This window comes from Coturnix japonica, chromosome 2 (genome assembly GCF_001577835.2).
Source record: "Coturnix japonica isolate 7356 chromosome 2, Coturnix japonica 2.1, whole genome shotgun sequence".
Lineage (NCBI taxonomy): Eukaryota > Metazoa > Chordata > Aves > Galliformes > Phasianidae > Coturnix > Coturnix japonica.
This window is the reverse complement of record NC_029517.1, coordinates 79,205,457-79,225,029: the sequence shown is the minus strand read 5'-3', so window position 1 is coordinate 79,225,029 and position 19,573 is coordinate 79,205,457. Positions and strand designations below refer to the sequence as shown.

Here is a 19,573-nt window from a genome sequence, read left to right as displayed (position 1 = left end):
CTTTCCTCTAACATTCCCAAAGCAACTGTGGGATCCAGGGGCTAGGATCTCATCCTCAGGGAATTTCTGCAGAGCTGTCAATGACTGACTGAATATTTCTGACAGGAAAAACAAAATGCAAAAGGCAATTCTCAGCTGAGTTTCAAATCACATTTGAGATCTGAGGGATTTCCTTCATGTTTCATAAGCCCATTTTTCAACAACTCTTAATTTTGCGGAATTCACAGAAAAACACAAAAATAACTTATATGTCTAAGGAAAAGGCATTTCAATGTGAAAACAAAGAGTTTTTCGTTTAAAACTGACTAGAACAGGCTAGTCTTGACTATGTTGAAAGTAAAGGCAAAGTTAAATGGAAAAAGCAGAACTTCTTAGGAGCAGTTTTTAAGTTGTGTGGTTTGGAAATTGCTTGGTTTTTGTGTTGTTTTTTTTTTCACAGACATTTCAATCTTGCAAAAAATTTCTGACTGTACTGAGCACTTACTCCATTTACAAGAAATGATTTCAGCCTTTATGAGTCTGCTTTTCAAAATGAATCTCTGAGCCACCTAAACACACAAATTAAACCCAGCAAGGTAACAAATGTGCTCATCTTTCCCAGACATCAGCAGAAAAAGCATGCAGTGCTTTTGCATGGTGCCTGGAGAGTGCTCAGTTTGTTCTGTGCCTTATGTCTGAAGCATACAGGATCCGAGGGTGCTGCACAGTTTCAGAAATGGGAATTAGCACTTTGCCCCTTAGGGCCATCTGTACAATATATTATTTATGAAAGAAACCCCAACTAATTCAATGCACACCGTGCATGTTCTGGCAGCTGAACTGCAGTTACTGACTAGGGGGGGAAAAAATGAAGATAATGCGAAGAAAAAAGGTCTGTGAGCAGTCATGGTGTTAGAAGATATTTTAATGAAAGGGGATAGAAAAAGGCATTTTTGTTGCAAATGCATACCAAGAGAGAGAAGCAGTTCACAATCCTACCACTGAGTGTTTCTCCCAAAGCTTTTCGAACGTCAAGGATGTTTGTATATTTTTCCTTCAGCTGGAATAACAGCTTCATCCAATGCAGTGGGCTAAAATAGGAGAGAGTGGTCTCCACTGGCAAACGACAGGCATCCGCAGAAGACTCCCTGCCTGGCCCCATAAATACTCTGCTTGTGTAGCAAGTTGTGGCCAGATGCACACACAAACACAGCAGTCACCGCTGAACCTCAGTGTGCCCATCACTTTCTGTGCTCCTGGTTCTGTTCCCAGACACGTGCCCTGCCTGCTTGCTCCACTTTTATCCTTGGCTCTCCCCTGGGTCCCAAACGGCAGCAGCCTTGCTCCCTCCCCTCACCATTCCCCTTACGTCTCTCAACACAGTGGCTGCAGCTCGCCTTTTCACTCCAGTCACTGCACTGTGAATCCTCCACATCCCTCCCACTGCCTTCAGCGTCTGGCCAGAGATGCGTTCTCCTTGAGGTGCTGCCGGCATCCCCCACCAAAACCCACTGGGTGCAGAGGAGTGGGGATGCTGAGTCCCAGCCTCCCAGAGGACTCCTGATCCCGACACTGCCATAGCAACCACTTCCACTGCTCCCTTGATAAGGGAGAAGCAGTGCTCGCGTAACCCAGCTCGGGACATTGGAATTCCAGACAGCCCCAGCGCTGAATTGCAATCTGTATCTGCCACCACTCCGTGAGTACTGCAGCCTCCTGCCTCTATCACCTCTTGCTTTGCTCTTTTCTTTTTTTCTTTTCCCTCCTCCGGCAAGGCAAATCTCATGTCACCCATCCCTATCCCATGGGAAGGTGGCTGGGGATGCTCCCATAGAGGGTGATGCCATGTTGGGGCTCAAACGTAAGGGGATGTATTCTTGGGGAGGGAAGACATGAGAGGAAACAGCTTCAACTAACTTTTATTCTGGGGTGGACACTTTGCAAGGAGCTGGTACTGTGAGCCCCTATACCAATGTAAAGGGATGGCACATGTGAGGGTCGGTTTGCACCACGAGGAAATAATTAAGGAAGGTTTTGCATGATTTATTTTCTCAAAAGAGAAAAACTTTGCAGCAAGAACCTGTGCAAAAGTGTCTTCTATGTTTTTTGAAGTTTAATCATAGGGATTGGTTTTCTTCAAGTTTATGGGAGGTAGTGGGAGTCAGTCTTCAGACCAGGCTGGTTTTGAACTAGCCCCTAGAAGTGCACAAAAACCTGCTATGAGACAAGTCTGAAGGATCTCTGCATTCATGCAATTATTAGTAGCAAAGGTTTCACTGGAGGGATAAATCAGCATCAGGCTTTCAAATAACTAAATGTTTCCTAAGAAGTTTTAAGTATGCTTTAGAAAACTAAAATCAGACTAATCTAACAAGAACATCTGGAGAGATGAGCCTAGTGCTCAAATAATTGAAGTAGCATGAAGCTGTTCTCTGTTCTCAGGAAGACATCACCTCAATAGGGTAATGTTAAAAATATAGCAAAACTTGTAATGGAAAGTTTGGAGTTTAAGGCAAGAACACCCAGACTTTCTATTTTCAGGGCATCTATTTTCTTTTCCAACAGCAGTAGATGGGTTGCCTTATCTTGTTTACAAGATGTGCCTGGGAAGTAGTTATAGAGGACCACAGAATGGGTGCAGATAGAGAAGCCAAGGCTTTCTGCAGAGCACGAACTGGAGGAACCCAACATATACAGGCACAGCGCTGCCCCTTGATCCGTTTCAGATGAGCTCTGTGACTGGAAGGTGGGTGCAAGATGCCCAGATCCAGATGAGGGTATCTTAGTCTCTCTTTACATACTTGTCAGTAACAAGGTGCCTACTGACACTGTAGGAGCCTGCAGAGGACATGCAACAGAAGCACAGACAAGTCTTTTTTTCCCTCCCACACAGGTTTACTGAAAGAAGAGCTGGTGAGGGTCCTGGGAGCTTGACCATCCCCCCTTGTTTGTGGGTACACTGAAACAAGACTGAGAGGGGCAAAAGAATGAAAACAGAAAGATTCAAAACCTGTCTGGAAAGCATTAGAGTGTGCATGGTGGGAGGAGATACTCTGGTCTCAGTGGGAAACTCCAGTGCCTGAGTGGCTGTCTATGCAATGTAGCAAAGAACAGACCTCAGAGCATTAATTGCTGCAGTCCAGCTTCTGGCTCTTATCTCGCACTGTGAAATAGTCCCACTTGTTCCCATTTCCATCTGTTGGGTGCTAGCAAGGCCAGGCCCATGCATGCAGGGATGCAGATCACTCCAGGGCCCCCACTGTCTACACTTCTGCTGCTGAGCTCTCCTTTTTCCAGTAGCACTATGGCCTCTGAAGCCAGCTCAAGCAAGGGCACAGCAAGGAGCTAGTTCACCCTAGGCAGCCCAGGAACTCTGTTTTGACTTTTCACTTCTCTCACAATGAATGCCATATAGAAGAAAAACAAAGAGTGAGACACTACTTCCCTCATCCTTCTGACAAGAGTACACAGCCTTGCATTTTGACTGTTTGGCTGCCCCAAGACCTGTATTGTCTTGCTCATGGCAGAAACATGCTCTGGATCCGGAAAGAGATAGGTACCTAGTGTCATACAGACTTCGGTGGCAACATTACCATCCACATATCAAAATAAATACCAGTTAAAATCAGATTGCCAATTGCCAACTAACAACAGAATGCTCTTTAGAGTACTAGCATCCAAGTCAACATGCCAAAGGCATCTTTAATGATTAGGCACGGCCTGCAAACTAGTGCATGCTTTTTCTTGGAGGTTTTTGCCAGTTGTGCAAACAAAACATTCTTCTGACCAAATAATAAATAAATATTAAAAATCTGTATACTTACCGACAGCAGTAAATAGGCTACTGAAGTCCTCAGAAGCGGAGTTTGTGGAGAATTTACAAAGGGCCAGTTCACAAATTCTAAGGGAAATAATAAAAGGAAATAACTTGTATACATAGCGAGTCCTTAATGCTGAAGAGCCCAGATATCTATGACCAATTAGCCCCGGTAAACTGAGATAAGAATTGCAGGTCAGAAAACTCTCCATTTTATGGGTGATTACAGTCATCTACTGATGACTTCTTTGAGAATTGTATTGTATTTTGAGTTTACATCCAAATCAACATGTTTATAATTTCCATGTAGAAGCCTAGCACCTAAAAACTTTCAGATCCTAGGAGTAGGCAAGAAATGCAGAGTAACTTTAGTCTAAGCAAAGCCACTTCTGTACCTAGGTCAGGATCAAATGAGAAAAGTCCAGCTCTTCACATTTCTTCTCAAAGCTTTTGTTTCCTGTCCTATAAAGATTTTTCTCATGTGATTTCATTTCGTTTCAAGATCACTTGAATGTCACAAGATCAAAGGACCTCAAAAGATTTAAATTGTTCTGGTAGAACTCAGAGTATCTTTGCTGAGTTTTCATTAAGCTCCAGCCTGATCACTTGAAACAAGCAATTATACATCAAACTAACTATACACCGAAACAGTAAAAAAAACAACAACCCTGGTCTCTTGTCTATCTCTAGTAAAAATATTTATATTTAATGGAATCCTAGAATTAAATGCACTGGTGGACTTTTTGATGGAGCCCCATAATTTAGGGAAAGAAAGGAATCCTATAATTTGCATGTATGTGTGCATACGTGTGCTTTAAGACTATGTTAGTTAGTAGTAGGAGCTGTACATCTCCTTTCTCTGTGTAGCCATATTAGGTCACTCTACAAAGAGTTCTGAAGAAGTAAATTAATTGATAAATGTAGAATGTTTGCTGTAAGCTACTTAATAACAAAGGTGCAATTTAGGAAGAGAAAATTCCAGACATTTCCCATCTGAATCCTCATCTTTTACAATAATGCATGTTGGAGTCCTGTTATATGACAGTGACCAGCATGACAAATAATCCACACAAAGCTGAAATAGCTTTCTGTCATATCAGTTCGCCTTGTTATTCCTTGCTCTTTTCTCTGTAAGTTCAGCCCTATTTATTGCCAAACGCTTTTACAAGGAAAAAAAAAGTTACATAGTGAAAAAAGTGAACTCTTTCACAGCCTTTTCAGAAGCATTTAAGGCATCTCTGCTCTGTTCTTTCCCAAAAGTAAGAAAGAGACTACAGGTGACTCCTTTGAGAGTACACTTCTCTGCAGGAGGGTGGTACAGCCTGGCTGTGTCATTCAGAATGTAGTCTCAGGCTAAGTGACGATTGAATTCTAACTCATATGGAAAAATCTATATCCTTTTTAGACACCGGCTCCTGCTGAGTGTGATTTAGAGCTTCACTGCAAGCATTAAAACTGCACCAAGGATGAATGTGGCTCATTATGTTGAGAGATACAATAGAGCGTAAGAAAAAAATCACAGTCCACCATGTAAACAGCAGGCATTACCTACAAAGGTGACTGACTATAGCAGAGTGCAAACTGTTAGCATGAAGGCTGGTAGGAAAGGAGTTGCACTTAACGCACTAACATCTGAGGACGTGCTTCCATTTGTAAAAGCATACTAATGACTTCATGCAATCACTGTATTAGTCTTCCTTCCACGTGAAATATTACAGAGCAATCTGTTTCTTCAGTGTCTGGAATTGATTTTAGTGGTTTGGAAAAGCACCATTACAGTCCTCACATACATCACCTCCTTTTTTTGAATGAAAGACTTGTATGTAATGCACAGCAGCAGGAAATAGCATCACCAGTTCACACATTGTATGCAACATACATAGATAGACCCAAGACATCAAAATTCACCACACATTCTGATCATTCTTTTCTTTGTGTTTTTTTGTAAAATGAGCAGTGTGGAAGCATATCTGTCAGCAAGGCAAAGCTTTCTGTGGGATGAACTCCAAAATAAAAGGGGTCAGAAGTTAGCCTGTAAAACCATGTTTTAAAGCACTGCAGTTGCTTTGGGCTTGTCATCTGAGACTGTGAAAATGTAAAGACAGATCTAAAAGATTTATTTTAAAACATTATTTTTCAAATTATTAAGAAAAAATTAACAAAGAAGTCTTACATCTAACAATCCTAGATGAAGTCTCTTTACAAACTTGATTTTCCTGAGATGAAACAACTTACAGAAATCAAATCTAAGTTAATTAGATTTTATAAGGCATTGCTAGCCAGAGTAAGTTATTACTAATCTTACAAGTAGACTTTACTAAGTATCTCCGCATTTTTTCACTCAAGACCTGTTTTAAAAAGTCCATAGTCTGAAATGTTACCTTTAACTTTACTGAAAACTTTCTATATAGGACTGTCTTCAGGAAAGAATATTACCAACACAGTCATAATATTTAGCTAACAGCCAGCATAACTTAATCAAATCCTATAAAATCAAATAGCACTGAAGAAATAAACAGCTTCTCCCTCAAATCTCAAAATGCACTGTGACCTTTCATATGGCCAGATAATGTTTATGTTCTAAATGAAATGTTGACTGTTATGTCGTAAGCCTTAGCTACAGATTATTTATATAGTCAATAAATAGAGCAACCATACCATGCTAAGAAGCATTCAAAGATTTCTTTATGAAGGGTCTTCCTAAGTGAAGGGTGTTATTTTGTTTATTTTTGTTAAAGGCCAACGAAGTTTCCAGGTGGTATAACCCTTTAGTATAGGCCTAGTGCTGGACTGGGCCAGATCTTCAGTGGTTGAGGCCCTGGTCTAGGCCTGATTCAGAAAGGTGTTTATGAATGCATCAAATTTTACAAATTTCTGTGCATTTTAAATACTGAAGGGCATGATAAGTTAATTCCCTAAGTACATTATGAGTCAATGTTCCTGACATTTATTACTGTAATATTACTTTGAAGTCACAAGGGTTTAGGACATGTTTTTCCATTCCCTGAAGAACTAGCTCATTGCACGATATGATTGCGACCTTTCATATTTTGTTTGGCAAATATTTATGTTACTAGATTTTGCTTGAGGTTCAATTGTTCTTAATATAGATGCAAGTTTAGTCATAGAAATGAGGTTAACTGCCCTAATGTTCACTTTCTCACTGACAAACAACTGCAATTTTCAGAGGAACATTATAGGTAGTTTCTTGGCATCCAGCAAGATTAAAATATACTCACACAGTACAGTCTCCTGTTCTCATCCTGTCTTCCCTCTTCCTGTTTTTCTCTGATTGCATTTTCTTTCACTTTTCTGTTATTTCCTTCTTCACCTCCCTCTCCTTTCCTCCATTTTTTTTTTCCCAATTTCTTCTACTGTTGATGCAGTCTTCTGATTCTCTTCCTCACTGCTTTCCTGCTCCCTACAAGGAAGTCAGGCTGCTCCTATTCCCCCAAAACAGAGAAGAGAGGGTGTGAGCAGAAAACTACCACATCTGGTAGTTTCAAAGCATCAAAGTTTCAAATCATTGGGGAACGAATGCTGGGGATTCTCAGGTAGGAAGCTGGACTCCGGGGCCTTCCACACTTGTGCATAAGAGGGAATAAAAAGCTCTGAAGAGCAAAATAGCAATCCAGAGAGATCTATAGACCACGGGCACTTAAACAGCCTTATGACATGGGTCCCCAGTGCTCCTGCCAAGGCCATGAGGTCGTTCTCCATGCTGACTCCAGAGCCTGTGGACACTGGCAGACTTCCAGAGTCAGCTCCCACAGTTGGGTCTTTGGGGGTATCCTTTAGAGGAAATGGAATTGTAAGAATTAACTCTTCAGCATTCACAGTTAAAAGTTAGATTGCATAGTAAACACCAGTTATGACAATTACTGTACAATTGAGAGTGTAATATAGAAGAAAATCAGAAAATATTTATTTCCCAGCATTTACTTTCTGCATGTGATAGCAATTTCTGGATGATTAAATTCAGTATTCTTCTGTATAGTCAACATATTTTGTGTGCTTTTGTGGGTCACATGCAGCAATGTAGGTGGAAAAATGGATTCTCACATACATAACAAAGACTGTGGATATATGCATCTCTTAGCATGCTTGGGCAAAGTCAGGTAGCAGACTGTAAGACAGAAAGCAGCTGGAAGACAAGAGCTTCCCCCAGTCTGGCTTGCAAGTGGATACATAACACCAATATGCCTGTCCTATGTCATGCTTTTTTTTTTTTTTTTTTTTTAAATGGTGCTGCAGTTTCAAAGGGAGAAAAAAAAAACACTTCAATGATGTCAACAGAATGTGTTCAGCCACTTGATATCCCAGAAGACAGACTGGACAAGCGAGATTCACACTGCAACCATTTAGGTAAGTGTTATTAGATGATGTCATTGCAGAAATTGGAGAGGTGTTGCCTACACATCATTAGGTCCTGTCCAGTTGCTGCTTTTCCCCTCCAGCAGTACAACTGAGTCCTCGTGAAACCCGATAGATTACACCTTCTGCTGACATTTCTGATGCCAGATGGAAAGGCAAAGAGCGTTTCTCTTTCTTGCATATAAATATTAGCTGAAGCTCTAGAACAAAGTTAATTAATGAGGAAAAATGAAAAAGTCATTGTTCTTTCCTCTGGTAGAAAAAACAGAGCACTTTCTTCATTTGTACAATAATAAACTGAAGCCATATAGCTGGTTCTTTCCTAAATATGTATTCTAAGTGCAATTTAAGTAACAGATTTTAAACACCCCCTTTTCTTCTAATGAAGTGGGCTCAGTACTTTTTTTCTTCTTCATTTTCAGTCTGTTTCATGTTAATTTTTGCACTGACAGCACCAGTTTGCCATATACCTATATACCAGACTTCAGACTTGATAGATGTGATTCTGTATATTCATGATCTTTGCCTCAGTTTCAAATGCTATTACTTCACTGTAACCTGGCAAAATCATCATAAAGATTCAGAAGCCCAGATACCACAAAATACTTGCTCATCTGTTAGCTTTACAACGACAAGAAAAAAAGAAAAAAAAAAAAAAGAGCTGGCTTTGTCTACTAGTACCTCCAACTGACCTTGCAGACAAAATTTTACCCCCACAAAAGTGCCCTTGTAACTCCTGAAGACACAGCCCCACAGTTAGAGCTGAGTGGGACAGTGATGGCCCTCTGCACCATAGTGCAGCTTTCCTCAGCTGTGTAGCACACCGCTGCCCACAACTTCCCCCCCTGCCCTATGCCTACCACCTACACAGCAGGACCACCAAAGTCACTCAGCTCCCACACAGTATGGCACAGAGGCCTCTTGTACTGACCTCCTATTTAGGAGTTCTTTCTCCACAGTCATTTCAGTCTTCTTGGATGAAAGCTGTATTATTAAAGCTTTTCACCATCTGTTTTATTATTTCTCCTCTGCTTCACTTTCTATTCATCTTTTGGGTTGTGGGTTTTTTTTTCTGTTTTGCAGAAGATCTTTCAGAACAGCTGATTAAGAGCTGTGATCTCAAAAAGAAACCAAGAAAAGGTAAAACTATCCAGCCATCCCAAAACACTGAACAGGAGCAAAAAAAGCCAAGGAGAAAAGACACACCAGCTATACACACCCCACCACCCCTAACAGGTAAACAGTACATCTCTTTGACATCTCACTCTGTAAGAGTAGACTGAAACTGAGCAAACATCCACAGACCTACTTACATCCCTGTGGAAGAAGACAGGAACACGACTCCGTGCCATGTGCTCCCAGTAAAGCAGGGGAATGGGGAGGATCCATTTTGTGCTCTGCAGCTCCTCCTGCCCAGCAAGGGACTCTGGGAGGAAGCCAGAGAGGCACGCAGGCCGGCTGTAGCCTGCTGCTCCTGGTAATGACAGAGTCCTTGTGCATGCAGGGATTCTGGCAAAAGCTGGGTGTTTAGGAAAGCCAGAAACCACCACAGTGACAAAGGAACTCCTTGTATGATGCCCTATGCTGCTGTATGTACATTGACATACCTCTGCAGGTCAAGAGCTGAATGACACCAGTCTGGGGAAGGGAAGAGTGAGGAGCAGACTGCCACTGAAACCAGGTGGTTTTCCAAGATCAGTGGGGGGAATGAATGATTTTCTCATTTCTCTCCCAACAAACACTCCTTTGTATGCTCCCTGGGGACTGAGTTGTGCTCTTGTATCAAGTGCACTGACTTCTTCCCATGCTACATACATATGAGTTAACCACTAACCATCTGCGTGGTCTCCTTCATGCCTCCAGCAATTCACACTTACCAAGTGAAAAACAAGCAGTGGGGTTTTCCAGTATTTATAATATAGAATTTGAACTCATTACCCCTGGCTCTTCAGCTTTCACGTGTATCTGCCTCTCAGTAATTCTCTTTTAAGAAATTGCTCAGATCTGGTAAGCTGCATTTTGTACCCCAAGTAGTAGTCACTGTATGAACAATTACAGCATTTTACTAGTTTAAATAGACAATTTCTGAGTAGCCGTGTAGCTCATGAGAAGATTAAACATCCATATGATTAAACCACTCTCGGTTTCTGGAAATAAAAGATGCCACTCATCTTCACTGTGATTATTGATGAGCTACAGTTTAGCCCATGGCATAAAGCCAGAGACCACTAGCCTCAGACCACCGCTGCATATACTCAATGGGATGTAATTGACTTGAGGGAAATGTGTACTGTTGCAAAGCCAGAAAAGAATGTACACAATGCTGAGCAGAAAATGCACACACTGGGAAAGTGCGTAGTAGTGTTAGTAGTCATTGGGAAAGTCATACAGGTTCAGTTTTCTTCAGTGTAAACAAATCTGAAGTGATGTTTTCTTTAATTCTTGCCTACAGGCATACTTTCAGACTTCTCTGATAATCTGCTGAAAAGGTATGGTATCTCAGAGAAGCCACAGAGAGAGAGAGTGAGTCAAGGCTCTCAGATCACCGAACTGGAGCAGAAAAAGCCTAGGAGAAAAGATACACCTGCAATACACATCCCACCTTTGATAATAGGTAAGAAACTTAGCTGAAGTTGTTCCTAGGCTGAATGGAGGTTGTTCTGCCCAGTGTACTCAGCAATGTTTGCTGGACTGGACCTATATAGTCAAAATATCCAATAATTGGTGTGGATAATTGAAAGACTTTTCTGTACCCACTACTCATGCTAGATAGACCTGAAGGGGAAGTGAGAGTAGACACAATATCACTTGATTATCTCATGTAAAGACTATCCTGTTTTTCGTGAAAATCCAACCACTGCCCTCCTTTTCAAACTAGAGCACATGCAAATATTAAGGTCATATAACTCACATTACCTCACATATCCTGGAGCAAAGCTATTTTGATGAACCTGCGGTTGATTTGAGCCTACACTGAGGAAAACAAGCTGCGAACTTGTAGTTAACGGCACCTTAAAGACAGTTCTGTGCTTCTGGCACAATACACAGCGCAGCAGCTAATTTGTTCATGAGCATATGGATGCAGCCGTCCATGTTTTGGCCTTAAGACCCTTTGTTTTTTGAGTTTCCCACATTTTTCTGTCACAGAGAAGCCTCAGTTCATCAATGTTTCTGAAGGTCTTTCAATATGTAAAGCAGTGTGGAAGTGTTAATTACTGCTACTAACCATGGGTGCAAGAAACGTGTAAGTTTGTGTGCTATATACCAGCTGTTTCTTAACCACAGGATCGAGCAAAAGAATGAATGAATGAATGAATGAATGAATGAATGAATGAATGAATGAATGAATGAATGAACGAACGAAGGAAAAAGCAAACAAGCAAACCTCGCTTTCAAAACTAGTGCTAAAACTTGAAAAATTTGGTTCCCTTAGGAAACTCTAGCATCAAACAAGGTCTGCTGTGGGTTGGCACTACTGAAACAGTGAGATGTACTAGCTAGCTGAAGAGGTCTTGAGACAGCCGTTTTGGCCTTGAGTGACTAAGCAACAGCTGAGTACATCAAGCTCCTGAGTTTTAGGTACTTTTGAAATTTTCTGCACTGATACAAAGTATGAAGTCTGTAAATGGCTTCAACAGTCACAGTAAGTACCTTCATTTGTAGACATATCCTCTCCTTGTCACAGAGTCATAGAATCATAGAATCATAGAATGGCCTGGCTTAAAAAGGACCATAATTATCAAGTTTCAACCCTCCTCCTATGTGCAGGGTTGCCAACCACCAGACCAGGCTGCTCAGAGCCACATCCAGACTGGCCTTGAATGCCTCCAGGGGTTCACAACCTCCTTGGGCAACCTGTTCCAGTGTGTCATCACCCTCTGAGTGAAAAACTTCCTAAACCTCCCCTGTCTCAGATTAAAACCATTCCTCCTTGTCCTATCACTATCCACCCATATAAACAATAATTCCCCCTCCTGTTTATACACTCCATTCAAGTACTGAAAGGCCACAATGAAGTCACCCCAGAGCCTTCTCTTTTCCAAGCTAAACAAGCCCAGTTCCTTCAACTTTTCTTCATAAGAGAGATCCTATGATCACAGCTGATTGAAACATGCAATAATATTTATTTTTTGTCATTTAACCATCTTACCTTTATCATCATGGGGCTCCCTAGAACAAAGGAATGTGACTAACTTTGCAGGATCGTGATCATGGCAGCAAGCATGACAAACACTAGGTCCAGGGTCATTGATCTCAAGCACTTGAATGGCTTGCATCATTAAAGCAGCATGCTGCAAGTGTGTCAATGGTCCAGTCATTTACTGGGGGAGGTTAGGAGAAATCTATCATAAAACTTCTGAGCCCAACTGCAAATGATCCACTTTGAAATATTTAATATAGAGCTCTGATAATTAACTGCTTATATAATTGCTTGAGGAAATTACCAAGAAAACTGCCTGAAATTTCTCATGACAAATAATTAGGAAAAAAATCAGTCTTTAAGAAACCAATTCAGAAAGAGAAGTGGAGGCCAAGTTTATCAGATCATTTGTAATAAATGTCTTGTGCTTTATACATGAAGCCTACTCTTTCTGTGGACTTTGGAAGAGTGCTGAGGCATTATTTTGGTCAGTTTAAAAACACTCCCAGGAAAAGTCGCCTTCAGCCATTTTAGCACCATCCAAGATGCTGTGTGTCCTTTGGACTCCAGGATCTACACAGAAGAGAATCCAAAATTGAAAAATGTTTAATAGAAATCAAAAGTAAAATGTTTTACTGTGACGGTGCTGAAGTGTTTGATTCTTGTTTTGGTTTGAAAGTAATTGCTAGCTAAGGGGATGTAGCAGGGGTAAATTATTTCCTTGACACATCTCAACAATACTATGGTTAGCATCCAGTCACTTTCTATTTCTTATTTGTAGCCTAGCATTAATTAACTCAAGTAGGCATTTAAGGGAGAAAGAAGAATTATTTTAATCATCTTCACCTCCCATGAAGACTTTCTCTTTAAAAATTTTTGTAGGAAGAGAAGTCAATACATTTTTGTTGTGACAGGAGTGTGTTGTAGTCCTCAAATGGTTTAGTAATCACAAAACTCAAAAAGGAAGAACATAATAAAAAAAGAAAGAGAAAAAAATGCAGTAACTTCCAAATGAGTGGTAAATTTCAAAGTGTGTTCACTTGCCACAGGGGAATTACAGAAAATTATGCATTTTTTAAGGTTTTCAATTACACTTCCAACTACACTTCCTTGTCTACTCGTGAATACACTGCTCAACACACTGCCCAGCACTCACCACAAATTTAAAGCAGCCTTCCAGAAGCTTCCTTTCCCTGCAGACAGCTTTTCCTTCCATATCCTGCTCTAATGGTTGACTCCTCCAGGCAGACTTCTGCTCCTCTCCAGGGCAAAAGAGCCTGTGTGAATTTGATTCCATCTTGTGAATTTTTTTCTTCAAGATATTTACCAACATACACAGTTCTGCTGGTTGAAAGTTGCTGGTGGCAACTTCATGTCTTCTTGTGAATAAGTGACTCATTGTGGCTGAGGGCTGGTCAAGTATTTACTGCTTGTTTACTTTCAGGGTTATCCCATCAGGTAGCAGACAGAGAATAAACAAGTTGAGCTTTTGTGGAATGGTGGTGCGAAATAGCATCTGAATTATAGACTTGGAGACCTGAGAAGCCCCAGCATAGCTACTTGTGCTAAATAAATATAGAAGGGTGTTTCTGTCCCCATTCTCCTGGTTCTGCCATTGCAGCAGTGAGCAGGACACTCAGTGCCACATGTAACCTTTGTAAATCCTGACTGTGTTGTTCCAATTTCTTGTTGTTCTTCCTCCCAAGCTTCCCTCGTTCAGTGGTATCATAAGCAATATAAAAAACTCCACTCAATTGTTTGTAGTAACAGTAACATTAATTATCTTTTTGAGCAGTTGTCCACACAAATAGCTTGTCATGAACAGGCACTGAAGGGGCAGCTGTTTTACCTCTTTGGTTTTGGCCAACTGATCACGAGTACTATAGTACTTTCTTTTTCTCTCTTGGGTAACCAGAAACCCTTGCAAATGAAGCAAGCCAAACAGGACATAGGGAGTGACAAAAATAATGTGGATAGCATGATCCACATGTGAATTAGAACTGGTTTTACATCTTGCAAACATACAGTTAGGAAATGGAGTGGTAGAAAAGTGGTTGCTGAATGAGAATGTCTACACTGTTGTCTAAAGAAACCCATATCTCCCTGTTGTCTGTAGCAGTGAGGAAATCAGTGCACGAGACAGCTTAAATGTCTAAGCCTGGGCTTCAAAAAATACTCCCCTTTTTCTAAATGTACTCAGGCTTCAACCTCTTAGTGAAGTGGCAGAAATTGTGTTGTGACCTCTGTGTTCAGCTGAGCCTGGAACAGAGATCTCCATTGGCTCCCCTTCAACCAGCCAATTCCTTGGCTTTATGAAGTGACCAGATGAGATCAAACACAACCACTGTTCTAATGGCATTCTTTCCTCATACACAACAGTAAGTGATTTAAATCCAATCCAAGGCTAGCTCTGGAGCATTCTTTATTGCCATCCACATCCACCAGTTTGTGACATCATCAGGCCTGTGTGTTTCAGCATGAATGTGTTAATATAGGAGTGTGGTTCCTGAAATCTGGCTGCCTCTGATCTTAATCAGATCAGAGATAACTAGTAAAATCAGTTTAAAACTCTTAGTTCTCTCCTATCCCCTACAAAACGAGTTAAGGTAGCTTCGTTAGGATATTAACTCACTTGTTCAGTGAAAATCTCAGCATACTGTAGAGGCAGAACAGCCCCTTTTCTGTGCAGTGGATATGGCTGGAGCACTCCAGTAATCCTACAGCCCAGCTGCAGGAGTGGTACGTAGCAGGCAAGTGGAACTGGTGTCATTGTCCCAGGAGGAGATCTGAGGTGGTACATGGCAGGTGGTTGGTCTAAGCCAACATTTTTTGCCAATGTCTTCTAATAGAAATTTTCATGTCTCTGTGAACCTTTTTGTTCCTAATCCTTAGCTAAAAATTGCAGGTAGTTGCAAGTTCTCTCAGGCAAACATGACTGCACTTAATTTCTGTGCTACTTTATTTTGTCAGGTCTCTTGGCAGATATCAACAGAACAACCTAGCAATCCTTAAAACTGATCTGCGGGATGAGCTGCATTTCATAATATGCACAGATTGGAAAATAGAGACCGGGAGGCTAAATTATTTACCTAAATGATAAATAGAAAAAGACTGATTTACAAATGTTCCCAAATTCCCACATTTTACTTAGACTTTCAAACTTGGAATTTGCATACTCTCTCCACAAGCAATAAACAGCATTATGTCAAACCCCACAAAATCCTTTCCCAGTGTCAGAGAAATAATTGTATTTAAGACATCCCATTTGTGTTCCCCCTTCCACTGTTTCATGTTACAAGTCTGATTTTAAATGCATGTGTTTTTTCTTGAAATGGCTGGTGATCCACATACTAGAAAGTTAGTAACACCCAGCTCAAGGCTACATACTCCTCTGGTTTTTGAGTCCTGAACATTACTGTCAGTCTTTGGAATCCATTAGTCACCAAAATGACCCACTGATAATGATGCATCATATTGCTGTTGGTCATGGTAAGCATCTGGCTTGCTTTTGCTGTAGGTCCAGCGGAGAGCTGAGAGCATCTGGTTTGCTGCTACCTTCCAGCTGTCTTTAGCATCTGCTAGAAAGACATAATCATGCCATCAGAATTCAACACACTTTTCCTTAATCACTTTGTAATTCACAGAATCACAGAATTTTAGGGGAAGAAAAGGGTTGGAAAGGACCTCTGGTGTTTATCTAGTCCAACCCTGCTGCTAAAGCAGGTTCCCTGGAGGTATTCAAATAAGAGTGAGAGAGGATGTGATCATCTGGCACATGGAAGCTTCATTTATCCTACGCTCCCGATCTCTTATTCCTGTATTTACCCTAAAGTTAACTCTCATCAAATGATCCATTCTAACTTCATATTTTAAGAGCATTTAAGTTGTGCTTTCACAGTTCAAATACTTTATGAAGAAAAATAAAAAGAAAATAGAAAAAAAAAAATTTTGCATTTGTCTGAATTGTCTATAGTGAATAGAAGTCAAGGAGGGGAACATTTACATCCATCTCCACAACATAGCATAATTATTTGCTATTAACAGTGGTGGCGACTCTATCACTCTCTAACAAATAAAGTCCATTGTGTTTCAAAATAATATTCATGCATACCTTTCAGTTTATCTCTTGGTCCCGGTGGAACCATCTAGTTCACAAGAAACACATATAAATGAAACACAAGGTAACTTAAAATGAATACCAGTGTAGGTTAGTATTTTCATTAATTCGTCACCTCTTGAAAAATCTCCAGAGTTGAAGAAAATCTTCCTGTGTGGTATTGCTCTATTTTCAGACCTCATGAAGGCTGAAAGCCTTCTCTGTTCAGAATGCTTTCAATGCAGAAAGAAGCAAAACCAGTTGGTTTGACCGAGCAGCTCAGTTGGTTAGTGCAGACTGAAAGCAAACACCAGGAGTCTGAATTATGGAGAGATTTTGTTGGTTTCTACTCAATGGTTATCCTCATCCTGTTTTTAGACTGTGTTGACCTCTACACCAAGGAAGGTGGCCATAAACTATATCTTACAGGTTGCTTGCTGTTTACTGGAAACAGGCAAAAAAACCACAAAGTGTTAAAACAGAGATCAAGAATATTTCCTAATGCATTCTCCTTGTCCCCTCTTTGCGTTATTAGTCTGTAATAACAGGAGCAGCTATAGTAACTGGGACATCACTGTATCACGTAAAAGCCTCAAGGTCTTATCCTTTCAAGTATGAGAGAGAAAGAAAGGAAGGAGGTATGTGAGGGGTTTGTGGAAAGTATGATCCATAAAATCAAGAAAAACTTAGGAGAAAAGAAATACATGTTGAAAGATACATAGTATTTCTGATGAACCCCGTTGTGCTCTTAACTGTAAAATCAAACTTTTTTGTTTTATGCTATGGTTTTCATCAGTGCTTTCATGACAGTGATGGAGCCTTGTTTTTGTCCTCATATTACAGGGTGAATAGGCTTCAAAGCATATTCAGATCTCAGACCTTAGTAATTACTGGCACAAAGTCCTCAGTAACATACCTGAGTCCATTTTAACGTCAGTCTCAATTCTGCTGCTTCTGCAATTTATTGATTCCCTGTAGTTTCCATGTGTATGGTGATTGACATGTGGGTATTCTATTTTTCTCTTGTAGCATCTGTATTTGCAAAAATTAATATTGATATATGGATAGAGAAAGCAAGCATAGACTCAGTGACAAAAATTAGTTTATAGTATTTATTTCACCTTGCAAGATCTTCCTTTATTTTTTAGCTTCCCAAGGCCTTTTAAGAAACAGGTTACCAGATGAATCTTCAGTGTCTCTCCTCACAGGTAGCAGAAATATGCTAATTTAAGAGTGCTTGTTAATTTTAGCTAGAAACTTGGTGGTCCAGTTCTAGTTGATGAGTAGGATGTCCAAAAAAATAAATGAGGAGCAACTCCCAAGATGTTAGAAAAATTACTTTAGGATCAAAAAAATTAGAGCAGATAGAAAAAATTATTCATATCCTGATATATTATGAAGAAGTGGCATTTTAAATCAATTACTTCTCTTTCTCTCTCTCTGTCTCTCTCCCCCCTGTTTTTAAGGCACAAAGCTGCTAACAGAAGAAAAGCAAACGGCAATTATGGAGGATGAAGAAAAGGATGGAGACACAATCCCCAGTTAAGATTACAGTGATATTTCCAGTATAGCAATGTAAATAATTCTGGGTCATTCAAAGTGGCAGTACGTAGAAAAAGAAGTCCTTTCATTTTTACAAATAGTAATTTTTTGAAGCATGCACTTGAATTTAATTTATCCTCAAGTGCTTCTCTGCATCTCATGAAATCCCAGCAAGCATTACAGGAGATGACAGAAAATTCACCAAGATGTGGGGCTGGAAGGATTCCCTTGGTTTACTAAAGCAGCTTCCCAGGATTTTTGTCTTCAAGGGATCCACCTGAGACTACATCTAGTACCTTGTAGTGTGGTGGTAAGAGTTGACACAAAGACCCCACCAGTCTGGGGAAGCTGGCACTAGATAACAGGGTGTCGGTAAATGCATAATACCACCAGATATCACAGGGTAGTCAAGTATCCACTAAAGGTTCAAATTCCATTTTTCTTCTGACATCTCATCTCGTTCGTACAGCTTTCCTTCACTGGAACAGTGCTGATCACAGCAAGTTTCCATACACAGGACTGATGTGATCAATGTTCCTGAAACGCAAAGCAAACACTTATTGGGCCTGTATCTGTTCATGCCTGGTGTTTGAGAGGAGAAAAGGGTAGATTTCTGTCATAGAAGAGCTTACAGCTATGGGCTGTCGTCACTGGCACATCAAACAGAACTGACGACAGAGCAAGAAAGAAAACAAAGAGAAACTTTTGGGAAGAGCAACATTTGCCTATTACAGTGGTATAGGCTGTTGATTTCTTTTTTTCTCAAAGGTGTTATTCCTGGATTGCTGAAAGCCAAATTAGTTGGAAAGCTGATCCTTTTACTCACCTTTTATGTATATAAAAAATAAATATATGTATATAAATATGAGGTTTTTCAGCTCAGTCCTAGGAGGGGCTGTAAGGATTAAAAATCACAAGATGGACTGAGTAAAATAAATAGCATTACTCTATGTTAGATACGTAATGCAAGATAAAACAGCATCATACTTCTTAAAAATAATTTAATTAAGTGATTAAACTAATACATGTTTTTACAGCCAGCTACACACTTCAACATTTGTACAGAGATGGGTACTTGTAGAATATTATACCAAATACTTAGGGCTGGATAGCTTTGTGCTTACCTTAATAGCTCTGTACACTAGATGAAGCAGCAACATCAGTGGACCCTTAGGGACCTCAGTGCACAAATTAGAGATTACCTAGGCTGGCAGACTGCATCCAGTTATATGTTTAACACCCATAGGCAGGCAGCTGATGAGTACACTTGTCTGGACTTCATTTGCCACAGTGACTGACCCAGCATCTTTCATCCCATTCACAGATGTTCAGCTTCAAGATGTAACCAACAAGCTTTTAATAAAATATGGTATATTAAAGCATGCTAGAGATCAGCTGTATTATTAATGGGATGTCTGATACCCAGAAGGTGTAATTTTTAATCCTATTAATCTATCAACAAGACAATCTTTAAAATACGATCAATCAGTGTTTCATATGATAATGTTCACATAAGGCACACAATAAAGTATGTCACTGCACGTACGTGGTAAGAATATAAGTGCAGCCAGCATGTCATGTCTGTAAGCCAATGCACTGCTAGTTCTTAATTTTTGGAACTGTA

At 40.3% G+C, this 19,573-nt stretch overlaps 1 protein-coding gene across 1 annotated transcript; it reads left to right on the top strand.

Annotated features, from left to right (window-relative positions):
* The first annotated feature begins 1,338 nt into the window (after positions 1–1,338).
* PPP1R17 (protein phosphatase 1 regulatory subunit 17) lies at positions 1,339–19,336 on the top strand. The gene is made up of 5 exons (XM_015855075.2): positions 1,339–1,678; positions 8,051–8,161; positions 9,254–9,406; positions 10,623–10,784; positions 17,874–19,336. The coding sequence occupies exons 2-5, from the start codon at positions 8,080–8,082 to the stop codon at positions 17,951–17,953; spliced, it is 477 nt and encodes a 158-aa protein (XP_015710561.1). The 5' UTR covers positions 1,339–1,678; positions 8,051–8,079; the 3' UTR covers positions 17,954–19,336.
* Positions 19,337–19,573: the final 237 nt, after the last annotated feature.

Excerpts from the sequence above, each read along its gene's own strand:
- PPP1R17 (XM_015855075.2), top strand. The coding sequence starts at position 8,080 with ATGATGTCAACAGAATGTGTTCAGCCACTTGATATCCCAGAAGACAGA. Across the intron at positions 8,162-9,253 it reads TTCACACTGCAACCATTTAG|AAGATCTTTCAGAACAGCTG; the intron begins GTAAGTGTTATT and ends TCTGTTTTGCAG. Across the intron at positions 10,785-17,873 it reads CATCCCACCTTTGATAATAG|GCACAAAGCTGCTAACAGAA; the intron begins GTAAGAAACTTA and ends CCTGTTTTTAAG.